A 16,145-nucleotide genomic window follows, 5' to 3' on the forward strand; every position below is an offset into this window, starting at 1 on the left:
TAGACACTGAGCAAACAGGTAGGGCCTCGGGAGGGAGAAATAGACAGAACAGCCTAGACACTGAGTTAACAGGTAGGGCCTGGGGAGGGAGAGAGAACAGAACAGCCTAGACACTGAGTTAACAGGTAGGGCCTGGGGAGGGAGAAATAGACAGAACAGCCTAGACACTGAGCTAACAGGTAGGGCCTGGGGAGGGAGAAATAGACAGAACAGCCTAGACACTGAGCTAACAGGTAGGGCCTGGGGAGGGAGAAATAGACAGAACAGCCTAGACACTGAGTTAACAGGTAGGGCCTGGGGAGGGAGAGAGAACAGAACAGCCTAGACACTGAGTTAACAGGTAGGGCCTGGGGAGGGAGAGAGAACAGAACAGCCTAGACACTGAGTTAACAGGTAGGGCCTGGGGAGGGAGAGAGAACAGAACAGCCTAGACACTGAGTTAACAGGTAGGGCCTGGGGAGGGAGAAATAGACAGAACAGCCTAGACACTGAGTTAACAGGTAGGGCCTGGGGAGGGAGAAATAGACAGAACAGCCTAGACACTGAGTTAACAGGTAGGGCCTGGGGAGGGAGAGAGAACAGAACAGCCTAGACACTGAGTTAACAGGTAGGGCCTGGGGAGGGAGAGAGAACAGAACAGCCTAGACACTGAGTTAACAGGTAGGGCCTGGGGAGGGGGAGAGAGAACAGAACAGCCTAGACACTGAGTTAACAGGTAGGGCCTGGGGAGGGAGAGAGAACAGAACAGCCTAGACACTGAGTTAACAGGTAGGGCCTGGGGAAGGGAGAGATAGACTTGTGTGCCTACCTCTGCGTTGTGTGTGTTGGGTCGTACCATCATGGCATGCTGTCCCAGTCGTAGGGGAGGTTATGTGTGTGTGTGTGTGTGTTGGGTTTGTACCATCATGGCATGCTGTCCCAGTCGTAGGGGAGGTTGTGTGTGTGTTGGGTCGTTACCATCGTGGCATGCTGTCCCAGTCGTAGGAGAGGTTATGTGTGTGTGTGTGTGTGTGTGTGTGTGTTGGGTTGTACCATCGTGGCATGCTGTCCCAGTCGTAGGGGAGGTTGTGTGTGTGTTGGGTCGTACCATCGTGGCATGCTGTCCCAGTCGTAGGGGAGGTTGTGTGTGTGTTGGGTCGTACCATCGTGGCATGCTGTCCCAGTCGAAGGGGAGGTTGTGTGTGTGTGTTGGGTCGTACCATCGCGGCATGCTGTCCCAGTCGTAGGGGAGGTTGTGTGTGTGTTGGGTCGTACCATCGTGGCATGCTGTCCCAGTCGTAGGGGAGGTTGTGTGTGTGTTGGGTCGTACCATCGTGGCATGCTGTCCCAGTCGAAGGGGAGGTTGTGTGTGTGTGTTGGGTCGTACCATCGCGGCATGCTGTCCCAGTCGTAGGGGAGGTTGTGTGTGTGTTGGGTTGTACCATCGTGGCATGCTGTCCCAATCGTAGGGGAGGTTGTGTGTGTGTTGGGTCGTACCATCGTGGCATGCTGTCCCAGTCGTAGGGGAGGTTGTGTGTGTGTGTGTGTTTTGGGTCGTACCATCGCGGCATGCTGTCCCAGTCGTAGGGGAGGTTGTGTGTGTGTTGGGTCGTACCATCGTGGCATGCTGTCACAGTCGTAGGGGAGGTTGTGTGTGTGTTGGGTCGTACCATCGTGGCATGCTGTCCCAGTCGTAGGGGAGGTTGTGTGTGTTGGGTCGTACCATCGTGGCATGCTGTCCCAGTCGTAGGGGAGGTTGTGTGTGTTGGGTCGTACCATCGTGGCATGCTGTCCCAGTTGTAGGGGAGGTTGTGTGTGTGTTGGGTCGTACCATCGTGGCATGCTGTCGCAGTCGTAGGGGAGGTTGTGTGTGTTGGGTCGTACCATCGTGGCATGCTGTCCCAGTCGTAGGGGATGCTGAAGAACTCAGTGAAGTGGTACGTTCCACAGATCATGGGCAGCTGGATACAGAAGTGGTTGAACAGCAGCATCTTGAAACACCTCCACTGTTTCTCCCACGTCTCTGGCTTGTCCTACACACACACAGTATATATACACACACACAGTATATATACACACACACACACACACACACACACAGTATACACACACACACACACACGGGGAGGGAGTATCATTGTTAAAACTTCCACTTCTTCATCTAACACCCTCCCCTACCTGTTGGATCTAACACGCTCCCCTACCTGTTGGATCTAACACCCTCCCCTACCTGTTGGATCTAACACCCTCCCTACCTGTTGGATCTAACACCCTCCCCTACCTGTTGGATCTAACACCCTCCCCTACCTGTTGGATCTAACACCCTCCACAACCTGTTGGATCTAACACCCTCCCCTACCTGTTGGATCTAACACCCTCCACAACCTGTTGGATCTAACACCCTCCACAACCTGTTGGATCTAACACCCTCCCCTACCTGTTGGATCTAACACCCTCCACAACCTGTTGGATCTAACACCCTCCCTACCTGTTGGATCTAACACCCTCCCCTACCTGTTGGATCTAACACCCTCCCCTACCTGTTGGATCTAACACCCTCCACAACCTGTTGGATCTAACACCCTCCACAACCTGTTGGATCTAACACCGTCCACAACCTGTTGGATCTAACACCCTCCACAACCTGTTGGATCTAACACCCCACCTTACCTGTTGTATCTAACACCCTCCACAACCTGTTGGATCTAACACCCTCCACAACCTGTTGGATCTAACACCCTCCACAACCTGTTGGATCTAACACCCTCCCTACCTGTTGGATCTAACACCCTCCACAACCTGTTGGATCTAACACCCTCCCCTACCTGTTGGATCTAACACCCTCCACAACCTGTTGGATCTAACACCCTCCCTACCTGTTGGATCTAACACCCTCCCCTACCTGTTGGATCTAACACCCTCCCCTACCTGTTGGATCTAACACCCTCCACAACCTGTTGGATCTAACACCCTCCCTACCTGTTGGATCTAACACCCTCCCCTACCTGTTGGATCTAACCACCCTCCCCTACCTGTTGGATCTAACACCCTCCACAACCTGTTGGATCTAACACCCTCCACAACCTGTTGGATCTAACACCGTCCACAACCTGTTGGATCTAACACCCTCCACAACCTGTTGGATCTAACACCCCACCTTACCTGTTGTATCTAACACCCTCCACAACCTGTTGGATCTAACACCCTCCACAACCTGTTGGATCTAACACCCTCCACAACCTGTTGGATCTAACACCCTCCACAACCTGTTGGATCTAACACCCTCCACAACCTGTTGGATCTAACACCCTCCACAACCTGTTGGATCTAACACCCTCCACAACCTGTTGGATCTAACACCCTCCACAACCTGTTGGATCTAACACCCTCCACAACCTGTTGGATCTAACACCCTCCACAACCTGTTGGATCTAACACCCCACCTTACCTGTTGGATCTAACACCCTCCCCTACCTGTTGGATCTAACACCCCACCTTACCTGTTGGATCTAACACCCTCCACAACCTGTTGGATCTAACACCCTCCCTACCTGTTGTATCTAACACCCTCCACAACCTGTTGTATCTAACACCCTCCCCTACCTGTTGTATCTAACACCCTCCCCTACCTGTTGGATCTAACACCCCACCTTACCTGTTGTATCTAACACCCCTCCTCTCTCTGTTAGATCTAACAACACCCCTCCCCCCTACCTGTTGGATCTAACACCCTGTTGGATCTACCTGTTGGATCTTGTACTTCTGCATGAAGGGAAGGAACTGAAACAGGAAACCAGGTAGACAAAACAGGAAGTAGATGGCCTCATGGACGATGAGAGAACCCCAGGTGGCGATCTGGAATTTAGTGTAGTTCTCATTCACATACCTGGTGGACAGAGATCAACAGACATCAATCAATGAATCAAAGAGTCTAAGAACATGTCCATCGTCAGCCTGGAACGTTGTGTAGTCAGCTCGTCAGCCTGTCACTGCCTGGAACGTTGTGTAGTCAGCTCGTCAACCAGTCACTGCCTGGAACGTTGTGTAGTCAGCTCGTCAGCCTGTCACTGCCTGGAACGTTGTGTAGTCAGCTCGTCAACCAGTCACTGCCTGGAACGTTGTGTAGTCAGCTCGTCAACCAGTCACTGCCTGGAACGTTGTGTAGTCAGCTCGTCAGCCTGTCACTGCCTGGAACGTTGTGTAGTCAGCTCGTCAGCCAGTCACTGCCTGGAACGTTGTGTAGTCAGCTCGTCAGCCAGTCACTGCCTGGAACGTTGTGTAGTCAGCTCGTCAGCCTGTCACTGCCTGGAACGTTGTGTAGTCAGCTCGTCAGCCAGTCACTGCCTGGAACGTTGTGTAGTCAGCTCGTCAACCAGTCACTACCTGGAACGTTGTGTAGTCAGCTCGTCAGCCTGTCACTGCCTGGAACGTTGTGTAGTCAGCTCGTCAGCCAGTCACTGCCTGGAACGTTGTGTAGTCAGCTCGTCAACCAGTCACTACCTGGAACGTTGTGTAGTCAGCTCGTCAGCCTGTCACTGCCTGGAACGTTGTGTAGTCAGCTCGTCAACCAGTCACTGCCTGGAACGTTGTGTAGTCAGCTCGTCAGCCTGTCACTGCCTGGAACGTTGTGTAGTCAGCTCGTCAACCAGTCACTGCCTGGAACGTTGTGTAGTCAGCTCGTCAGCCTGTCACTGCCTGGAACGTTGTGTAGTCAGCTCGTCAGCCAGTCACTGCCTGGAACGTTGTGTAGTCAGCTCGTCAACCAGTCACTGCCTGGAACGTTGTGTAGTCAGCTCGTCAACCAGTCACTACCTGGAACGTTGTGTAGTCAGCTCGTCAACCAGTCACTACCTGGAACGTTGTGTAGTCAGCTCGTCAACCAGTCACTACCTGGAACGTTGTGTAGTCAGCTCGTCAACCAGTCACTGCCTGGAACGTTGTGTAGTCAGCTCGTCAGCCAGTCACTGCCTGGAACGTTGTGTAGTCAGCTCGTCAGCCAGTCACTGCCTGGAACGTTGTGTAGTCAGCTCGTCAACCAGTCACTACCTGGAACGTTGTGTAGTCAGCTCATCAGCCTGTCACTGCCTGGAACGTTGTGTAGTCAGCTCGTCAACCAGTCACTGCCTGGAACGTTGTGTAGTCAGCTCGTCAGCCTGTCACTGCCTGGAACGTTGTGTAGTCAGCTCGTCAACCAGTCACTGCCTGGAACGTTGTGTAGTCAGCTCGTCAGCCTGTCACTGCCTGGAACGTTGTGTAGTCAGCTCGTCAGCCAGTCACTGCCTGGAACGTTGTGTAGTCAGCTCGTCAACCAGTCACTGCCTGGAACGTTGTGTAGTCAGCTCGTCAACCAGTCACTACCTGGAACGTTGTGTAGTCAGCTCGTCAACCAGTCACTACCTGGAACGTTGTGTAGTCAGCTCGTCAACCAGTCACTACCTGGAACGTTGTGTAGTCAGCTCGTCAACCAGTCACTGCCTGGAACGTTGTGTAGTCAGCTCGTCAGCCAGTCACTACCTGGAACGTTGTGTAGTCAGCTCGTCAACCAGTCACTGCCTGGAACGTTGTGTAGTCAGCTCGTCAACCAGTCACTGCCTGGAACGTTGTGTAGTCAGCTCGTCAACCAGTCACTGCCTGGAACGTTGTGTAGTCAGCTCGTCAACCAGTCACTGCCTGGAACGTTGTGTAGTCAGCTCGTCAACCAGTCACTACCTGGAACGTTGTGTAGTCAGCTCGTCAACCAGTCACTGCCTGGAACGTTGTGTAGTCAGCTCGTCAACCAGTCACTGCCTGGAACGTTGTGTAGTCAGCTCGTCAGCCAGTCATTCAATCAGCCAGTCAGTCATTATAGTAGTATTACCCCCAGGTGTGCTGTCGTGAAGGCTGCAGGTAAAACTGTAGTAGTGTAGTAGGAGGAGTAGTAGTAGTAATAGTAGTAATAGTAGTAGTAGTAGTAGTAGTAGTATTATAGGTGTAGCTGTATAGCAGCAGTATAGTGGCAGTAGTATTATATTAGTAGTAGTATTATAGGTGTAGCTGTATAGCAGCAGTATAGTGGCAGTAGTATTATAGTAGTAGTAGTATTATAGGCGTAGCTGTATAGCAGCAGTATAGTGGCAGTAGTATTATAGGCGTAGCTGTATAGCAGCAGTAGTAGTGGCAGTAGTATTATAGGTGTAGCTGTATAGCAGCAGTATAGTGGCAGTAGTATTATAGGTGTAGCTGTATAGCAGCAGTATAGTGGCAGTAGTATTATAGTAGTAGTAGTATTATAGGCGTAGCTGTATAGCAGCAGTATAGTGGCAGTAGTATTATAGGTGTAGCTGTATAGCAGCAGTAGTATTATAGTAGTAGTAGTATTATAGGTGTAGCTGTATAGCAGCAGTAGTATTATATTAGTAGTAGTATTATAGGCGTAGCTGTATAGCAGCAGTATAGTGGCAGTAGTATTATAGTAGTAGTAGTAGTATTATAGGCGTAGCTGTATAGCAGCAGTATAGTGGCAGTAGTATTATAGTAGTAGTAGTATTATAGGCGTAGCTGTATAGCAGCAGTATAGTGGCAGTAGTATTATAGTAGTAGTAGTAGTATTATAGGCGTAGCTGTATAGCAGCAGTATAGTGGCAGTAGTATTATATTAGTAGTAGTATTATAGGCGTAGCTGTATAGCAGCAGTATAGTGGCAGTAGTATTATAGTAGTAGTAGTAGTATTATAGGCGTAGCTGTATAGCAGCAGTATAGTGGCAGTAGTATTATAGTAGTAGTAGTATTATAGGCGTAGCTGTATAGCAGCAGCAGTAGTATTATATTAGTAGTAGTATTATAGGTGTAGCTGTATAGCAGCAGTATAGTGGCAGTAGTATTATAGTAGTAGTAGTATTATAGGCGTAGCTGTATAGCAGCAGTATAGTGGCAGTAGTATTATAGTAGTAGTAGTAGTATTATAGGCGTAGCTGTATAGCAGCAGTATAGTGGCAGTAGTATTATAGTAGTAGTAGTATTATAGGCGTAGCTGTATAGCAGCAGTATAGTGGCAGTAGTATTATAGTAGTAGTAGTATTATAGGCGTAGCTGTATAGCAGCAGCAGTAGTATTATATTAGTAGTAGTATTATAGGTGTAGCTGTATAGCAGCAGTATAGTGGCAGTAGTATTAGTAGTAGTATTATAGGCGTAGCTGTATAGCAGCAGTATAGTGGCAGTAGTATTATAGTAGTAGTAGTATTATAGGTGTAGCTGTATAGCAGCAGTATAGTGGCAGTAGTATTATAGTAGTAGTAGTAGTATTATAGGCGTAGCTGTATAGCAGCAGTATAGCAGCAGTAGTATTATATTAGTAGTAGTATTATAGGCGTAGCTGTATAGCAGCAGTATAGTGGCAGTAGTATTATAGTAGTAGTAGTATTATAGGCGTAGCTGTATAGCAGCAGCAGTAGTATTATATTAGTAGTAGTATTATAGGTGTAGCTGTATAGCAGCAGTATAGTGGCAGTAGTATTATAGTAGTAGTAGTATTATAGGCGTAGCTGTATAGCAGCAGTATATTGGCAGTAGTATTATATTAGTAGTAGTATTATAGGTGTAGCTGTATAGCAGCAGTATAGTGGCAGTAGTATTATATTAGTAGTAGTATTATAGGTGTAGCTGTATAGCAGCAGTATAGTGGCAGTAGTATTATATTAGTAGTAGTATTATAGGCGTAGCTGTATAGCAGCAGTATAGTAGTAGTAGTATTATAGGTGTAGCTGTATAGCAGCAGTATAGTGGCAGTAGTATTATATTAGTAGTAGTATTATAGGCGTAGCTGTATAGCAGCAGTATAGTGGCAGTAGTATTATATTAGTAGTAGTATTATAGGTGTAGCTGTATAGCAGCAGTATAGTGGCAGTAGTATTATATTAGTAGTAGTATTATAGGTGTAGCTGTATAGCAGCAGTATAGTGGCAGTAGTATTATAGTAGTAGTAGTATTATAGGTGTAGCTGTATAGCAGCAGTATAGTGGCAGTAGTATTATATTAGTAGTAGTATTATAGGTGTAGCTGTATAGCAGCAGTATAGTGGCAGTAGTATTATATTAGTAGTAGTATTATAGGTGTAGCTGTATAGCAGCAGTATAGTGGCAGTAGTATTATAGTAGTATTATAGGTGTAGTTGTATAGCAGCAGTATAGTGGCAGTAGTATTATAGTAGTAGTAGTATTATAGGCGTAGCTGTATAGCAGCAGTATAGTGGCAGTAGTATTATAGTAGTATTATAGGTGTAGTTGTATAGCAGCAGTATAGTGGCAGTAGTATTATAGTAGTAGTAGTATTATAGGTGTAGCTGTATAGCAGCAGCAGTAGTATTATATTAGTAGTAGTATTATAGGTGTAGCTGTATAGCAGCAGTATAGTGGCAGTAGTATTATAGTAGTAGTAGTATTATAGGCGTAGCTGTATAGCAGCAGTATAGTGGCAGTAGTATTATAGTAGTAGTAGTATTATAGGCGTAGCTGTATAGCAGCAGTATAGTGGCAGTAGTATTATAGTAGTAGTAGTATTATAGGTGTAGCTGTATAGCAGCAGTATAGTGGCAGTAGTATTATAGTAGTAGTAGTAGTATTATAGGCGTAGCTGTATAGCAGCAGTATAGTGGCAGTAGTATTATAGTAGTAGTAGTATTATAGGCGTAGCTGTATAGCAGCAGTATAGTGGCAGTAGTATTATAGTAGTAGTAATATTATAGGCGTAGCTGTATAGCAGCAGTATAGTGGCAGTAGTATTATATTAGTAGTAGTATTATAGTAGTAGTAGTATTATAGGTGTAGCTGTATAGCATCAGCAGTAGTATTATAGTAGTAGTAGTATTATAGGCGTAGCTGTATAGCAGCAGTATAGTGGCAGTAGTATTATAGGTGTAGCTGTATAGCAGCAGTATAGTGGCAGTAGTATTATATTAGTAGTAGTATTATAGGTGTAGCTGTATAGCAGCAGTATAGTGGCAGTAGTATTATAGTAGTAGTAGTATTATAGGTGTAGCTGTATAGCAGCAGTATAGTGGCAGTAGTATTATATTAGTAGTAGTATTATAGGTGTAGCTGTATAGCAGCAGTATAGTGGCAGTAGTATTATAGTAGTATTATAGGTGTAGTTGTATAGCAGCAGTATAGTGGCAGTAGTATTATAGTAGTAGTAGTATTATAGGCGTAGCTGTATAGCAGCAGTATAGTGGCAGTAGTATTATAGTAGTATTATAGGTGTAGTTGTATAGCAGCAGTATAGTGGCAGTAGTATTATAGTAGTAGTAGTATTATAGGTGTAGCTGTATAGCAGCAGCAGTAGTATTATATTAGTAGTAGTATTATAGGTGTAGCTGTATAGCAGCAGTATAGTGGCAGTAGTATTATAGTAGTAGTAGTATTATAGGCGTAGCTGTATAGCAGCAGTATAGTGGCAGTAGTATTATAGTAGTAGTAGTATTATAGGCGTAGCTGTATAGCAGCAGTATAGTGGCAGTAGTATTATAGTAGTAGTAGTATTATAGGTGTAGCTGTATAGCAGCAGTATAGTGGCAGTAGTATTATAGTAGTAGTAGTAGTATTATAGGCGTAGCTGTATAGCAGCAGTATAGTGGCAGTAGTATTATAGTAGTAGTAATATTATAGGCGTAGCTGTATAGCAGCAGTATAGTGGCAGTAGTATTATAGTAGTAGTAGTATTATAGGTGTAGCTGTATAGCAGCAGTATAGTGGCAGTAGTATTATAGTAGTAGTAGTATTATAGGCGTAGCTGTATAGCAGCAGTATAGTGGCAGTAGTATTATAGTAGTAGTAGTATTATAGGTGTAGCTGTATAGCAGCAGTATAGTAATAGTAGTATTATAGGCGTAGCTGTATAGCAGCAGTAGTATTATATTAGTAGTAGTATTATAGGCGTAGCTGTATAGCAGCAGTATAGTGGCAGTAGTAGTAGTATTATAGTAGTAGTAGTATTATAGGCGTAGCTGTATAGCAGCAGTAGTATTATAGTAGTAGTAGTATTATAGGCGTAGCTGTATAGCAGCAGTAGTATTATATTAGTAGTAGTATTATAGGCGTAGCTGTATAGCAGCAGTATAGTGGCAGTAGTATTATATTAGTAGTAGTATTATAGGCGTAGCTGTATAGCAGCAGTATAGTGGCAGTAGTATTATATTAGTAGTAGTATTATAGGTGTAGCTGTATAGCAGCAGTATAGTGGCAGTAGTATTATATTAGTAGTAGTATTATAGGTGTAGCTGTATAGCAGCAGTATAGTGGCAGTAGTATTATAGTAGTAGTAGTAGTAGTATTATAGGTGTAGCTGTATAGCAGCAGTATAGTGGCAGTAGTATTATATTAGTAGTAGTATTATAGGCGTAGCTGTATAGCAGCAGTATAGTGGCAGTAGTATTATAGGTGTAGCTGTATAGCAGCAGTATAGTGGCAGTAGTAGTAGTATTATAGTAGTAGTAGTATTATAGGTGTAGCTGTATAGCAGCAGTATAGTAGCAGTAGTATTATAGTAGTAGTAGTATTATAGGCGTAGCTGTATAGCAGCAGTATAGTGGCAGTAGTATTATAGGTGTAGTTGTATAGCAGCAGTATAGTGGCAGTAGTATTATATTAGTAGTAGTATTATAGGTGTAGCTGTATAGCAGCAGTATAGTGGCAGTAGTATTATAGTAGTAGTAGTATTATAGGTGTAGCTGTATAGCAGCAGTATAGTGGCAGTAGTATTATATTAGTAGTAGTATTATAGGTGTAGCTGTATAGCAGCAGCAGTAGTATTATAGTAGTAGTAGTATTATAGGCGTAGCTGTATAGCAGCAGTATAGTGGCAGTAGTATTATAGGTGTAGCTGTATAGCAGCAGTATAGTGGCAGTAGTATTATAGTAGTAGTAGTATTATAGGCGTAGCTGTATAGCAGCAGTATAGTGGCAGTAGTATTATATTAGTAGTAGTATTATAGGCGTAGCTGTATAGCAGCAGTATAGTGGCAGTAGTATTATATTAGTAGTAGTATTATAGGTGTAGCTGTATAGCAGCAGTAGTATTATAGTAGTAGTAGTATTATAGGTGTAGCTGTATAGCAGCAGTATAGTGGCAGTAGTATTAGTAGTAGTATTATAGGTGTAGCTGTATAGCAGCAGTATAGTGGCAGTAGTATTAGTAGTAGTATTATAGGCGTAGCTGTATAGCAGCAGTATAGTGGCAGTAGTATTAGTAGTAGTATTATAGGTGTAGCTGTATAGCAGCAGTATAGTGGAAGTAGTAGTATAGTAGTATTCTAGTCGCAGCATCGTAGTAGTATAGGAGTGTATTAGTAGTAGCAGTAGTAGTAGTATATTAGTAGTAATAGTATAGTAGGGTTATAGTAGTACAGTAGTTTAGTAGTAGTAGTATATTAGTAGTACTAAAGCAATAGTACACTAATAGTATAGAAGTTTAGCAGCAGTACAGTAGTAGTAGTAGTATAGTAGCAGTATATTAGTAGTATAGTAATAGTATAGCAATATTACCCCCAGGCGTATTGTAGTGAAGGCTGAAGAGGGTTGTCAGGTAAAACAGCATCAACATATTCCACGGCCAGGAAGGCAGAGGACAAGATGGTGGCCGTACTGTTCACCTCCATTCTGATTGGCTGGTGGGGATGGGCTGGGAGGAGACAACACTGAGAACACGCACACACACACACACACACACAAACATTAATATTAATTGCACAAAATAAATAAGATGGAAAAAGACCTGGATTGAAATATACAGAGAAAACCTCTCGACCGGGACATATATACAGAAATATACAGGGAAAACCGCTGGACTAACCAGGACATATATACAGGGAAAACCTCTATACTAACCAGGACATATATACAGAAATATACAGGGAAAACCTCTAGACCAGGACATATATACAGAAATATACAGGGAAAACCTCTGGACTAACCAGGACATATATACAGAAATATACAGGGAAAACCTCTAGACCAGGACATATATACAGAAATATACAGAGAAAACCTCTATACTAACCAGGACATATATACAGAAATATACAGGGAAAACCTCTATACTAACCAGGACATATATACAGAAATATACAGGGAAAACCTCTATACTAACCAGGACATATATACAGAAATATACAGGGAAAACCTCTGGACTAACCAGGACATATAGTTCCAGTCAAAAGTTTGGACACACCTACTCATTCAAGGGTTTTTCTTTGTTTTTACTATTTTCTACATTGTAGAATAATAGTGAAGACATCACAACTATGAACACATATGGAATCATGTAGTAAATATATTTTATATTTGAGATTCTTCAAAGTAACCACCCTTTGCCTTGATGACAGCTAGAATGCTTTTCCAACCGTCTTGAAGGAGTTCCCACATATGCTGAGCACTTGTCGTCTGTTTTTCCTTCACTCTGCGGTCCAACTCATCCTAAACCATCTCATTTGGGTTGAGGTTGGGTGATTGTGGAGGCCAGGTCATCTGATGCTCTCCATCACAAATAGCCCTGACACAGCCTGGAGGTGTGTTGGGTCATTGCCCTGTTGAAAAACAAATGGTAGTCCCACTAAGCCCAAACCAGATAGGATGGCGTATCGTTGCAGAATGCTGTGGTAGCCATGCTGGTTAAGTGTGCCTTGAATTCTAAATAAATCACAGACAGTGTCACCAGCAAAGCACCCCCCCACAATCACACCTCCTCCTCCATGTTTCACGGTGGGAACCACACAGGCAGAGATCATCCGTTCACCTGATCTGTGTCTCACAAAGACATGGCGGTTGGAACCATTGGACTCATTAGACCAAAGGACAGACTTCCACCGGTCTAATGTCCACTGCTTGTGTTTCTTGGCCCAAGCAAGTCTCTTCTTATTATTGGTGTCCTTTAGTAGTGGTTTCTTTGCAACAATTCAACCATGAAGGCCTGGTTCACACAGTCTCCTCTGAACAGTTGATGTTGAGATGTGTCTGTTACTTGAACTCTGTGAAGCATTTATTTGGGCTGCAATCTGAGGATGGTAACTCTAATGAACTTATCCTGTGTAGCAGAGGTAACTCTGGGTCTTCCATTCCTGTGGCGGTCCTCATGAGAGCCAGTTTCATCATAGCACTTGAAGAAACTTTTAGTTCTTGAAATGTTCCGTATTGACTGACCTTCATGTCTTAAAGAAATGATGGACTGTTGTTTATCTTTGCTTATTTGAGCTGTTCTTGCCATAATAAGGACTTAGCCCTATTTGGTCAAATAGTATCTTCTGTATACCACCCCCACCTTGTCACAACACAACTGATTGGCTCAAAAGCATTAAGAATGAAAGAAATACCACAAATGAACTTTTAACAAGGCACACCTGTTAATTGAAATGCATTCCAGGTGACTACCTCATGAAGCTGGTTGGGAGAATGCCAAGAGTGTGCAAAGCTGTCATCAAGGCAAAGGGTGACTACTTTGAAGAATCTCAAATATAAAATATATTTTGATTATTAATTTTTTTAACAATAAAAGAGAAGGGATTTTATAACATACTGCAAAAAATGACAAGAAATAAACAAGATGAAAACAACAATTATTCAGGAGAAAGGGGTTCATGTGTACAAATGAAATATGATTATTACTGTGTACAGATGTGATCACCAGTATGGAATATGACTGCTTGCGTAACAATGTCACGGAGTTGAGATCCATATTGAACCAGACCCATTATTATGTTATCGAGCCGTTACAGACTCAACACTTCTTATGTCCAATAACAGTCTGATGAACTGGATCATGCGAATTATTAGAGTGAAAAAATGTCCGTAAAAAGGTTTTTACAATCCTCACTAGATGTTATAGAAACATTCAACTTGCCGATTTACAGGAGTGTTTAAAATAAAAACGGTATTGTTTTGTCAACTCGGTTAAATACAGACTAAAACAATACAGCTGGAAGACTTCAGTGTCCCTTTGGGAAGGCGAGCAATGTTTCATTCCTGCGTCGGTTAGATACCTAGACTTCTCTTCGCACCGAGTTTCTCTTACCGTTGTGCATTTATCTGATCGTTGGCTACTTTGTCTCGTTATTTGTCCGGTGAACAACAACTACAACATAACACCGCACCTAAACACGTATAAAGCTTTACAGCACGGTATATCTGACCCATCTAACGCAACAGTCGGTATTAAGCCCTATCTGGCATTAGACCGAAAAAGTTACCTCTGCGTTAAAATATAAAACAAATGTTTCGTTTTAGAATAGATTTAAGAACATGAATTTAATATCTTCATATATTACCTTGGTGCAGCTGTGGGTCCGTCTACCTGAGTGAGAGGCTGCCGTGTGGCGACTAGTACAGTATTATCTACGAGCCTGATTGGACGAGGGGAGAGGAGACTGACGTCAGGGGGCCGAGCGGGCGCTCTGATTGGCCCCGGGAATGGAGTGATGATAGTGAGACGCGGAGTTCCTAAAGCAACGACCAATCAGCGAGCAGCAGGGCTTTCATAACGTCGAAGCGTTATACAGACAAGTAGGAGGAGAGAGGATGGGGTGGTGGGTGTGGGTGTATGAGCGTGTGTGTTCTGTAACCAGCTAACTTTACAAAGAGTAACAGAGGTGTCCATTGGTCTCTCTCTCCCCCTCCAGGGAGAGCAGGGGAGATCCACATTGGACCAGACCCATTATGGAGCACATGTTGGTTCTAACCCAGCAGTAACCTACCTGACGCAGCACATATTGGTTCTAACCTAGCAGTAACCTACCTGACACAGCACATATTGGTTCTAACCCAGCAGTAACCTACCTGACGCAGCACATATTGGTTCTAACCCAGCAGTAACATACCTGATCCAGTACATATTGGTTCTAACCCAGCAATAATACACCTGAACTAATCAAACCGTTGAATAGTGACTAGAGGTCGACCAATTATGATTTTTCAACGCCGATACCGATACGATTATTGGAGGACAAAAAAAAAGACCATAAGGCGATATTAATCGGCCGATTTTGTAAAAAAAAAAATGTAATGACAATTACAACAATACTGAATGAACACTCAGTCAGACTGCTCTATCAAATCATAGACTTAGTTATAACATAATAACACACAGAAATACGAGCCTTTGGTCATTAATATGGTCAAATCTGGGAACTATAATTTCGAAAACAAAACGTTTATTCTTTCAGTGAAATACGAAACCGTTCGGTATTTTATCTAACGGGTGGCATCCATAAGTCTAAATATTATTGTTACATTGCACAACCTTCAATGTTGTCATAATTACGTAAAACTCTGGCAAATTTGTTCGCAATGAGCCAGGCAGCCCAAACTGTTGCATATACCCTGAGTCTGCGTGCAATGAACGCAAGAGAAGTGACACAATTTCACCTGGTTAATATTGCCTGCCAACCTACATTCCTTGCCTGCCAAATCTGTCATTCTGCCCCTGAACAAGGCAGTTAACCCCACTGTTCCTAGACCAGTTAACCCCACTGTTCCTAGACCAGTTAACCCCACTGTTCCTAGACCAGTTAACCCCACTGTTCCTAGACCAGTTAACCCCACTGTTCCTAGACCAGTTAACCCCACTGTTCCTAGACCAGTTAACCCCACTGTTCCTAGACCAGTTAACCCCACTGTTCCTAGACCAGTTAACCCCACCTGTTCCTAGACCAGTTAACCCCACTGTTCCTAGACCAGTTAACCCCAACTGTTCCTAGACCAGTTAACCCCACTGTTCCTAGACCAGTTAACCCCACTGTTCCTAGACCAGTTAACCCCACTGTTCCTAGACCATTGTTAACCCCACTGTTCCTAGACCAGTTAACCCCACTGTTCCTAGACCAGTTAACCCCACTGTTCCTAGACCAGTTAACCCCACTGTTCCTAGACCAGTTAACCCCACTGTTCCTAGACCAGTTAACCCCCACTGTTCTAGACCAGTTAACCCCCACTGTTCCTAGACCAGTTAACCCCACTGTTCCTAGACCAGTTAACCCCACTGTTCCTAGACCAGTTAACCCACTGTTCCTAGACCAGTTAACCCACTGTTCCTAGACCAGTTAACCCCACTGTTCCTAGACCAGTAACCCCACTGTTCCTAGACCAGTTAACCCCACTGTTCCTAGACCAGTTAACCCCACTGTTCCTAGACCAGTTAACCCACTG

At 44.0% G+C, this 16,145-nt stretch overlaps 1 protein-coding gene across 1 annotated transcript in view; it reads right to left on the reverse strand.

The window, feature by feature from the left end:
- Window positions 1–14,399, reverse strand: part of LOC116362186 (methylsterol monooxygenase 1) — a 20,108-nt gene extending 5,709 nt beyond the window's left edge. Inside the window, exons 1-4 of the mRNA XM_031816495.1 lie at window positions 14,270–14,399; window positions 11,496–11,647; window positions 3,724–3,865; window positions 1,864–2,012 (exon numbers count right to left, since the gene is read on the reverse strand). Coding sequence (XP_031672355.1) covers window positions 1,864–2,012; window positions 3,724–3,865; window positions 11,496–11,608 — 404 coding nt within the window. The 5' untranslated portion in view covers window positions 11,609–11,647; window positions 14,270–14,399. The remainder of the gene's footprint in view (window positions 1–1,863; window positions 2,013–3,723; window positions 3,866–11,495; window positions 11,648–14,269) is intronic.
- Between the last annotated feature and the right edge of the window lie 1,746 nt (window positions 14,400–16,145).

This window comes from Oncorhynchus kisutch, unplaced genomic scaffold (genome assembly GCF_002021735.2).
Source record: "Oncorhynchus kisutch isolate 150728-3 unplaced genomic scaffold, Okis_V2 scaffold806, whole genome shotgun sequence".
NCBI lineage: Eukaryota > Metazoa > Chordata > Actinopteri > Salmoniformes > Salmonidae > Oncorhynchus > Oncorhynchus kisutch.